Source organism: Bemisia tabaci, chromosome 2, assembly GCF_918797505.1.
Source record: "Bemisia tabaci chromosome 2, PGI_BMITA_v3".
Classification (NCBI taxonomy): domain Eukaryota; kingdom Metazoa; phylum Arthropoda; class Insecta; order Hemiptera; family Aleyrodidae; genus Bemisia; species Bemisia tabaci.
This window is the reverse complement of record NC_092794.1, coordinates 24,490,329-24,501,812: the sequence shown is the minus strand read 5'-3', so window position 1 is coordinate 24,501,812 and position 11,484 is coordinate 24,490,329. Positions and strand designations below refer to the sequence as shown.

Genomic DNA, 11,484 nt, shown 5'->3' with positions numbered 1-11,484 from the left:
ATCTTGACTTCATGAGCGACATTCCTTCAAGATATCAATGAGTGACTTCCTATGTTTTGAAAGGATCGTCGTCTGAACTTTCCATTCTGAAAGTTCACTAGATCTAACAATAAACGTATTTCATGAATCTAAGATCCCAAAATCTCGATCAATTAATAGCAGATGAAGTGCCTAACACGTAACACAAAAGCCTATGAAATTGCTCTGGGGAATAAATTTGTACATTTAGTCTGGTTCTGGTACTTCAATCGTTTCTTCAAAAATAAAGCAATGCCAAGTGTATTGATCAGTGTCATTTGCTCATCAAAAAAAGCCAACAGACCACAATATGCACTTAGTAAATCAAGCATAAGTCAGATTTAATAAGTAATCAGAAATACACCCCCCCCCCCCCCCAACATACTTTTCTGAGATGAATCATTTTCATTTGTGACCAATAAGCATGCTCTTTTCCTGAATGTGATCGTGCTGAAATCTCAATTATTCAACTGTGAAACGTGCAAACCTTATGCCCTAGTGTGCGATGTTGCAGACTTCCTGTTGTAATTTACTTATTAAATTGGAAAATTATTCAACTTAAATTTTTGAAAACTACCGTGATTTATTTTTTATTTTTTTTTTTGGGGGGGGGGGGGGCAGCGTGAAAACTTAATGCTGATTTTCTCCGTTCAAAAATATGAAATGGGAGGGGAAATTATAAAACGCTGCTAACAAACAGTTACATTGTTTTGGAGTTTTACTGTCAAATTGTCCCCATCTACTTTTTTGAAAGTGCAAACTTTCAGTTTAAAGTTGATTTAAAAAGAGGTTTCAAGGTGAAAAAATTTGCACATTTTTAAATGGATCCTACGCAAAGAGAAATTTTGGGAAGAAATATATAGTTTTATAATTTCTTGAATCACTCAAGTTACATGTTGATCTGTAAAGTTGCGAGTATCTTGGTGGTCTTTGTTTTTTTTATCAATGATGGGAGTTGAAGGGCTTATCAATTATTTTCCTGAAAAATGTGGAAAAAGTGTCCCAAATATGTTTAAGAATCACATGGATCACATTCAGCAAAAAGGAACCAGAGCAATTACAGTGTTGAAAAAATGTTGCTTCTTCATAATTATCTTAAAAATCTCTCTGAATAACAAATTGTTATCACTTTCCACCAACGAATGGCTAATTTTAAAGGAAAATTAGAGTGTAAATTTTAATAGTTCATATATTTTGAGTATTTTTAAAAGAAAAGAAGAAGTTCCACAATTTTGATAACACTGTATTGGGCTGGTTCCTTATTGCTAAATGCGATCCACGTGGTCTTCATAGACGGAGAAACTTGTTGCAGGAATACGTTTCTCGTTTGCAGTAGTGAGGCTCGAGGACCATTCTCGTCGTTTTAGAGCTTGAAGTGATAGGACAGCAGAAAAGCGTAACAGGTCTTCTTGTTCTGGACATTGAGCGTTCTTTGCTTTTTCAAGCTCGGGTTTTATCATCGGTGTGAGTTTCTCGTCTCAAACATGCGTATTTTCGTCGTTTTGGAGCTTGATGTATTAGGGCCGCAGCAAGGAGCCACAGGTCGCCTGTCATCTTGGCTGGCGTCAGATTGAGGCAGGCCGCTGCTATCAGTCTTCTGTCTTTTTTTAACCTCAATCTTCAAGTTTGGCAGAGCTGGAGACTTGATTTCCAAATCGAACCCCAATCTCTGAGTTTTGTGAAGGAATCAAACTAATTTTTATTTCATAAACTCTTGTGAAACAGTTGTCCGGTGCTGACATCTCTTTTAGCTGGGATATCAATTCTCTTCACTCTCAAGAAATGGTCAATTTGCTCCTGATAAGGTTGTGATTCAGGAACGCTATAACAAGATGAATAAAACTGTAAGTATTTTATTTAGTGCACTTTTAAAATTTGTATATTCGAGGAGACTAATTAATCCTTTTATCTTGAAAGAAATTGAAAGTCCTCATAATGTGTCAATATTTTTGGCTGTTCGCCCAAGTGTTCTGATGAATCACCAGTCAGCTTCGATCAATCAGACGGAATAAAATCAATGGAGGTGCCTATCAGATCAGCCAATTTCAATCTGAATTATTCGGCCCAGTCCAGATGCTTTGGTTGCTATGTAGCAAATCCATCTGAATGAATCAGATATAAATCTGCTTTGACTAGTCTGATGAGATGGACTGGTTTGACATACCACATCGAAATGTTTGACCATCTGAACCGGGCTGTAGAGCTCCTACTCCACACATTGTCGCTTCTTGAATTTGCCCCACCAGTCATGTATTCTTCAGGAAGGATATCCAGGGTGGCAGCTTGCTTTTTGCCCGTTTTGTAATTTACGTCGCAACTGGTAAGACGTTTTTAGTTGTGCTTCCCTATTAGCAATGCTCCTGAGGTTTAGCTAAAATAAGACATAATTCCCTATGTATATGAAACAGTTACTTTTACAGCCTAGCTGGGAAACACCCAGTCAGTACCCCCTTCTCCACAGATTATTAGGCAATTGACATCTTCTGATTTCCTCCTCCACTCTCTAGTGCCAACTTTCCTCGGGACGTCTATGCTGGCTCTTTCCTAGAAACCCAATCAGAAACCTGCTTGGGCTACCGTTTGTCTGCCAACCTCCACAGATTTACTTAGCAGACCAACTGCTTAAACAAATAAATTCGTTTTTACCTATTCCCACAACTGAAGATAGGTCCAGAGTCTCAGCTACCACCAATTAGCATGAGATTCTTTAGGATACCTCTATCCTTGGAGAAAATTTTATGCCAATTTTTTAATCTGTATTTCTTGTTTTCTCTTACAGCAATCAATGAAAACCAAAGGCTCTGTGCAGCAAAGTGGTGTCAAAGGTAAAAGAACTCAGACTGATGCCTTGAAACTGATCCTCAAATGGGATGCGTACATCACTGATGTCATAGTACGAGTCATTTCAAAGTACCTGCCTTTGCGCACCTTTAAGAAGTATTACAAAGGACTGGAGGTACGCTTTTAACTTTACTTTTATCACATATTCATGTATAAATGCAGTGAGTTCCCACCACCCATCATTCAGTAGGAATTTTCAATGTAAGTAAGTACGTAAGGGTTGAGAAAAATAATTTGGTAGTTGATCATGCACTGATGTCCATAATGTATTGGTGATTTCATGATAAGTATCTGTAATTTTTTAAAATGTGCAAAACTTTCAAAATAAAATATTGAACAAACTGTATTATTTCATTTTTAGGCATTGAACTTCCTTTTTCAGCTCTTGCAGGAAAAACATAGATTTTTTTTATCAAGTTACAGTCGTTAACAAACAAGAGTGTCCTATCAAATATGTCTACAACTTTCATGTGACCGTTCTGTCAAATATAGACGCATGACCAAATTATTTTGGTCACATATGACCAACACTTTAAAATGGAGCTGGCTTTGGGGACTTCCTTCTCTCCTGAGATTGCGACTAATTATTGCTCTAAAAGATCTTTACACACTTGTGTGTGGAAAGATCTTTCAGTGCAATAATTATTCGCAATCTCAGTCCCGAAGTTTCCTCACTCAGCTACAAGGCTCAACGTATGCAGTGATTCGAAAAATGTCTAAAATTAATGGTGTTTCCTTTTCTCTCTCTTTTTCAACTTTTCTGAGATATAATAAAGGTACCTTGACCTTCCTCCGGAAAATTGAAATTTGACAAGAAATCAATAATTTTATAAATTATGGTATGTGTTAAGTGACTTTAACCATTGAAATATGTCCTTTCCGAGTAGTAAGCTAAAGTTGAGAGCATCATCTCAGATGTAGAACTGTTGTAGAGCAGTATTTCATTAATTTGACAGTGTTCAGCAGAAAGGAATTGAGTCCTTTTCAGTGTTTTTAAAATCTTCAAACTTCTTCTTGACTGTAAAAAAAAAAAAACATAAGCAGCAATGAAGTTAACAGGATTTGTTTTACTCAGGTGAAACAATTTTTGAACAACAATTGGAACTAACAATTTTTTGAAGGAAAGATAAAAAGCGTTCTAACTCTGGGGTGTTTACCAGAAAAAGAAAAGGTTGCACGATTCAACAAACACTGTAAAGAACTTGGTCCCTTCCTGCTAAAGTCTGCATAGAGAAGGTACCTTTCAGGTGACTTTAAAAAAATTGAGATTCTTATCAGTGATATTTAAGAAAATTTACTCTTCCAAGAAAATAGTAAAATCCTATGTGCTTTTAATTACAGTATTCCTGTCATGGTGTTGTGTGGCTTGCTTCATGGCTGGCAATGCTGTGGATATTATGGCAGCCCTCTCTATTTCAAATGCAAGTTAACTTTTTCATTGGTAAGCCACTTCGCAACCACTTTTTTTTCCTGGCCTTTCTCAGTTTCTCAACTTTAATTTATTAATATCCACTATTGGTTATCACAATTTGAAATTTTCAAATGATAGAAATAATAAGTCAATCTATCATAGACGGATTATATGTATAATGATGAAAAAATTGTAGAATAAAGCATCTTCATTGAATTCTTGCTTCTATTTTATTTCTTTAAGAAAGTATCAGAAGGTATTTACTCTTTTCACCGCGTTTTCACACATACTTTTCAGAGTGCTAAAAAATCAAATTTTGCAAATTTTGGTCCCTCTGTGGGTTAGTCATCTATGTTAAAAATACCTAACAATGTTTTGTGAATGCTGTATGGAGAGGTGATTATATTTTTTCACTGAATAAAAATGAAGGATGCTAGTTGAAAAATCATGGAATATCTCTCCTTAAATTTTTCTCTTAACAAATTCAAGTACCTTAAGAATTTCAGCCATCTTTCAGCTGTTTCATGAAAAGTAAATCATTATGTCAGCACGTTGCACGGTCATATTTTCAATAGCTGAATTTTTCTGAATCACAAACAACCCTAAAATTTGTCCAAATTCCAAAATTCTGTGCTTAATAACAACACATTCATCCTATTTTAAGAAACACAGTGAATGACTTCATTCTCAGTATTAATGCTTAAAATGATTTCTTTCACCGAAGTCTCATCAATCAGAAATGACTAAAATTTACTTTGGTTACTCCGTGTATCTCTATGTTCGAGATACTAAAGAGTATCTCTAAAAAAAGGTTAAAAAAACTTTGCAATCAAAAGATTTTATCACCTCTTGCTAATCTTTAAGATTCAACAATCAACCTGTGATTATTGTAGGTCTGCACAACTCACCTGTTATAAACAGCTTAAGTCCAAACTCTCAGGAAAAATATTCATTACCTACCATTATGTGAAATCAAAGTTTTTGTGTTCTCAGGTCTCATCACGGACATAATATTCATTGCACTGATCAAGTCATTCGTCCGCCGCAAACGGCCTGCAGCTAATCAGCCTGACACATTCACCATAGGCCCGGACAAGTACTCTTTCCCATCAGGTCATGTCTCCCGTGCAGTGTACATCTCTCTCTTTTTCATCCACCTCTATCCTCTACCCACTATCTTCTGGATGCCGCTTCTCTCATGGGCATCAGGGGTGGCTGCCTCACGAATTCTTCTCCATCGCCATTACTTACTTGATGTTCTAGGAGGAGCTGGAGTTGGCTTGGTGAACTCCTTACTGGTCTATATTCTGTGGGTTGGCCCAGACACCGCGTCATGGCTTGTCAGGTGGATCTCAGAGGAGCGTATAGATGGGGAGCTTGATAATAGTTAGGTCTAATTTTTTCGGGAATCGTAGGCCAAAAAATTGTTGATTTAATTGTTTTATTTTGTATGCCTTGCGGTAATAGTTACTCGATAAGGGTACCAGAAAGAAATGGTGGTTGAAAAATTGGGATCGAGAATTCTGAATAGTTTGCAGAAGCAAAGAAACATCCCCTTTGCTTTGCAAACATTTTGCTGAAATACAGATTTTGCCCATTATTCAGAGCAAAAATAGCAACCACTATTCTTAAAGCGAATTTCAGCTTACTACTCCTCCCTTTAAACTTGCTTTGAATTTTTATTTTAAAGAATGTAAAATATTGCATCTCAGTTGGTCTAATTAAACAATGACTTTACAGCTCAGATAACTCTAGCTCTAATTTAGCGGTTTCCAAAGAGAATTTTCTATGACAGGCCACTAAAATGTACATCTAAACTGAATACGTCTATTTAACCAAGCATTTTAAACAAAACGTTTATTGTAACACAAATATGTTGACTTTTGATGCTAGTTTACTGAATATGAGGATACGTCTCCTAATAATTTTTAATGAAGTCAAGTTATGTTCTTTCAAATTTCCCTGTTGATTAAATTAACTACTGCAAAAATTGATATTTCTAGGATTGCTTTGATGTGTAAATATGGCACCCAATAAGTTACAAGCATCTAACTAAAAAGACAGTCTGCCGTAGCCACTTGAGGATTCTCTCAGAATTTGATTAATCTCCTCTGCGTCTCTAGTTTGATCATCTTGATCAATTATAAGTGTAAGTGCAATTTTGTTAAACATGTGCGATTAATCGAAAAATAATCGAAGAATCGATCAATCGAATCTTTTCCATGTCAATTTTTTTCTTTTAATGATAAAATCAATTTTATTCAACCAGTCGATATCCACCTTGAAGTAGTAGATAATCGAAAGTTATTGGTGGTTTTTCCTGTCATCTTCTTCTGAATCAACAAGGTCTTAGTTAATAACACTTTCGGTAGTGACTGAAAACGGATAACGATCAGCTTCAGTGATCGTTGATGAGAATGAGGTAGTCCTAGATGGCAGTGACTGGCACTGCCATTGTGTCATGCTGAGAGACGATATGATTTTTCATATTTGTTGTATTTTTACAATACTGTAATGTGCATTTGCACTGTGTACAAATAACTTTACTACTGCCCTGCAGCAATTTAAAGAAGCCCCGCACTCTTGACCTTTTCCTCCTCATAAAAAATAAAATAATATATAATAAATTAATGATATATAATAATAAATTGTTGTCTACAAATAGGGCTACGAATTCTTTGGAGGTTTTTGTCAGCATCTCTAGATTGCATCGATCTACATTCAGTCACTGCCTAAATGTTAATGTCTTGATTACGTTTGTCTCCAAAGCTTCTCGTACAATTGACTGTATGGCTGAGATCCCGAGGCTGGAGGAGCACTCGCGGAGGTGCCATTTTTCTGTTGGGGTTTCGCGCATTATAATTTTGAGACAGTTGTGGTAGGTCTGAATAACGCTGGCGAGTATGCCAAATTTCATCAAATTTTGAGGGGGTCTCGGTTTCAAAGTGGCACCAGTTGGCATAGAATGATCCAGCAGCACCAAACTTACATTCATATAACACGAAAGCACAAAACACGAACACAGCCTGTCAACGTACAGCATCCAAGAATTAAGAAACTGATAAATACAAAATAATAATGAACAATGAACATAACCTACCCTTGGAACTCACATTCACCCAATTCGTATTTTTTGCAGTAAAAATAAAATATACGGCATTCTGCCCGCAAAACAAATTTTTCGATTGAATGAATTACTTGGACCAATTATCGATTAATTTTAAAACAATTTTACGATTCTTGATTAATCGATTATTGAAATAATCGCACATGTATTTTTGTGGGATAGTTGTGCTCCAGTGGTTACGGCCTCACCAGGATTTTAATTTTACAAGTTAATTTTTTCAATTTCTCTTGCATTTAAAACACTTTAATTTTGAGGAAATGTCACAAAATTATTGAAAGGTCCGTGGAAAAAGACTGAACCTTTTCAGACAATTGTTAAAAAATCAACAAGTTAACAATAGCATTTGTAAAGTTTTTAGTCACTCTCATGGATGTAGAGCATAGCTAAATCAGCTAATTTGTCAGGAAGTGATGTGTATCATTTACTGTGTAACTAGTACTCTTTTGACAAGGTAACCTAGAATATTTTAAAACATCTAGTTTTTTTTTTTCAGAAATTGTTACGTATAGTTGTGTTTCATTGAAGTTTAACTAAGGACGCTTTCCATGAAATTATCCAGGCTTCTTATTAATTCGATAAAGAAATGCTAAAGTAGAAAAAAGAATCAAAGAATTTAAAAATAAGAAAAGGAGGTGTGAAAGTTTGATAACTTAGCCTTTCATGAGTGTAGAAAATATCTCTGAAAAATTTAATCAGAATGCCATAAAAATATAATTTAACAGGAACCTGCATAAAAAAGTATGATTTAAAGACAAAGAATGATTCCTGTACTGAGTAATTTTTTTGTGCCTCACAAACTAAAGTATCAAAGTCTTCCGTTTTTAAAGTTTTTTCTATCCAAATTTTTGAGACCATGTGACTACTAGCAAATCCAAAGTAATGCACAAGGCAGGTACTATTGTGGAAGCATTTCAGTTTTAGCAATGGTGTTAGAGATGTGAAACACGCAGAGGGTTTTGCCTTGTGTTTGAATTGCACCCGTAATGTACCAGATGTCAGTGACCTGAAGCAATCACCTATGTGTATCTACCTTGAATTTAATGTGTAACCATTAAAAAATGAGTAGTGTAGTGAAAGGAACCTGTGTTTCAGTGGCGTGGCGTGATTTGCGATATATCGATTGTTATACCATTTAAACCATGGAAAAGGATCGATAAACAGGGTGTTCGCAGCGAACACCTTAATAATCGATTCTTTGCCATAGGTTTAAATGGCAGAACAATCGATACATCGCAATTCACGCCACGCCACTGCTGTGTTTGCCTTAAGGTGTGAAAAGAGCTTGTCGGTCGTGAAAAGTGCTTTTGGCGTGCCGCTAATTCTAACATGGGCATAATAAAGAAGGCAACTGACGAAGCCTACCAATCACATAATGACATTTTAACTTGGTCCTGAAAATCCCAACTTGCCATTGCTTTTTGTTTCTTGTCTCCAGAATTTTGCAATGCCATCATTTCTCTTCTTTCAACCTTTGGTCAAATCAAAGTTTTTATTCTTGCTTTGGACCGCATACAACAAAAAAGACCCAGATTTTTTAGAGATTATTGTTATAAACTGACAACTGACTGCTTGTGAGCAGAATCTTCTGTAAAAATCGCTGAAAATGGGCCTTTAGAAAAGGTATGAATTCAAGCACTGCTCAAGATGTTTTCTCTTCGAAATTGGACGAAAAAATTAAATCTTGCATCAGGAAAACCAGGAATCAACTCCCAAACAAGATATAAGTGTTTATAATTAAATTTCGCAATTTGTATGCTCTGACTTCCATTTTTGCTCTGTGTGAAAAAGATTTTTTGACATCTCCTCCAGGAGTTGATCTCTGAACTACCCGTTTTGTGAGTCGTTTTCTACTGAAAATTTTGGAAAGGATTCATGTGACATGTTTTTCTTGTTCAAACCTTGTTTAGTGGCCCTTTTTGCAGAATGCCAACTAATAAGCAGCCCCCTGTTTCTGCAAAAAATTTGTCGTTCATTTATTGAATTGAAATTGACTGATGATTGGAACCATCTGGGAGAAGTTACCTCTGTAATACAAGTTTTCTTTTCTTCTGATTTAACTCTCAGCATTTTTTGTCTGGAGTCCAAAAAATTGAGATATTTTCTAAGTATTGATAATGATAGATTAAGTCAGTCTTAATGTATCTTGTGAACAGAATTCGAACAAGCAGTTGATTATGTAAATGCTTCGTTCATTGTTATTATTTCCTGGAGTGTTTAAGATTGTCAATTTTATCCTATTTTTGTAGAAATTAACATAGGTCCACTCTTAACAGTATTTTGTCGTCGTGTGACAACCTATGTTTTATACCTATATTAAAATGGCAGCCTGTTTTGCCTGGGAGGGGTGGGGGGTGATTTGCAGCTTTCTAAATAATTATTTTCTAATTCCAAAGAAGAGAGCACTTGCACTTGTACTTGTTGGCAATTCTCATAAAGTACCTATGCAAAATAGGCATGTTTATCTCCAAAGAGGAGTGCTCAAAAGTAAGGTTCCTATCAATTTTTTCTATTTATTTTTTGATTGCTTGTTTATGTTAACAGATGTCTCTGCTGTACAAGCATTACCACTCCTCATTCTCTCCTTTGTTGTTTCTGAAAAGACATGGCAATAAAAGTTTTGTTTCCTCTAAATCTGCAGTTTTTACAATTTCTTCCTGTGTCATCGGCAGCTCTATCTGATCATCTCTTCCTCCCTAAAATTAAGGTGCTCATGTTCCGAAGTACCAGAAACATTTGTTTCTTAGCTGTTTCCTCTTAAAATTAGTCCTTTAAAAATTCCTCTTAGAAACTGGATCGAATCTTGAAAAGCCTAGAAAAATATAATTTTTTTAAAATGAAATTGAACAGTTTCCCGCAAAAAAAAAAAAAAAAAAAAAAAAAAAAAAAAAAAATGGTCATATTTTCACTATGGCGAAAATTAAAAAATCAAGAAGGATGTTTTAACCTTCCTTTACTCTAACATATTGTTTACAATGTAGATTACTGATTGTGAGTAGATTAGTTCTCAACTGCCTATTTAAAAGACAGAATCTTTACGTTTGACTTTGCAAACGGTGAGGAGTAAATATCTCAGGCAATTTAGACAGAATGTGTTTGAGGATTATCAAGTCAATTTAGTAACGCAAGCATAATGAATTCTGCAAGGTCAAGATTGAGGAGAGGTTTTATTGATATTTTCAATACTCAACGCACAACAAAACAGTAAGTATAAAATTCTTACTGAGGTATAATTATTACAAGAACAATGTAAATCTTGCAGTTTTTGGACTGAAGTACAATGTGTAGTAGATCCAATGTGAAAATTGGAATGTAAGTGTATGCAGTGACCATGACATACATTATTATTTTACCCCTGCATTTGATGAAAGGATTTAGTTGACAGGAAAATAGTGCAAGGCTGCTATGTAAATTGTGAACAATAGTTTTTGGCTAACTTTTCCAACAAATTTATGATACACAGACTCTATCCATTTCCTAAGGACTACTATGAAGTCATTGTTAGGAATCCTCAAAGGTTAGATTCACAACGGCCAAGCATGATGGACCTCATTTACTCAAATGTACGTCTTTAAAAAAACTAGTTCAACACATGGATGGCCTAGCCACAAAACCACATTTCTCCATTACCATGTTACAAAATTTTCGCTCCTATTTTATTTTTCCGAGGAGAAACAAGCTAACTGTTTATCTTGAAATTTATGCAGAATATTCTGCCAATAGGGAAGTAAAGTCAAAGATGTTTTCAAGAAATTATGTCAGCTAGTTTTGATGCAAAGAAAAAATTAAGTATAACAGGAAATCTGCAACTTCGCAAACAGATTTGCAGATCGTTTTGCTCTTTGGTCATCAATATGCAGTGTAGTTGCGCTGACAAACAAGCCTTGATTCAGTTGAAATTTCTAAAGGAATCCTTAACTGGACCGAAGTTTGGCGAGTTCCACTTATTGAGCCGAAGACACGGTGCAAGCAATCCCATTTCAGCTCAGCTACACAGAAGAACCTGTTCAGGCGTTTCTAAGGGTTATGAATCATGCTTGGTTAAGAAGACAAGTAAAACTTAAAAATGTAAATTTATAATATTGGTGAC

The 11,484-nt window shown here is 35.4% G+C and overlaps 1 protein-coding gene across 1 annotated transcript; it reads left to right on the top strand.

The window, feature by feature from the left end:
- Positions 1-1,591: 1,591 nt before the first annotated feature.
- Positions 1,592-10,028, top strand: LOC109029961 (polyisoprenoid diphosphate/phosphate phosphohydrolase PLPP6). Its single transcript, XM_019040693.2, has 4 exons — positions 1,592-1,862; positions 2,798-2,974; positions 4,201-4,300; positions 5,264-10,028. The coding sequence occupies exons 1-4, from the start codon at positions 1,851-1,853 to the stop codon at positions 5,659-5,661; spliced, it is 687 nt and encodes a 228-aa protein (XP_018896238.2). The 5' UTR covers positions 1,592-1,850; the 3' UTR covers positions 5,662-10,028.
- The last annotated feature ends 1,456 nt before the right edge of the window (positions 10,029-11,484 follow it).

Bases quoted from the DNA above. Each gene is read 5' to 3' on its own strand.
- LOC109029961 (XM_019040693.2), top strand. The intron at 2,975-4,200 runs GTACGCTTTTAA...TTTTAATTACAG, and splicing joins AGTATTACAAAGGACTGGAG to TATTCCTGTCATGGTGTTGT. The intron at 4,301-5,263 runs GTAAGCCACTTC...TTGTGTTCTCAG, and splicing joins GCAAGTTAACTTTTTCATTG to GTCTCATCACGGACATAATA.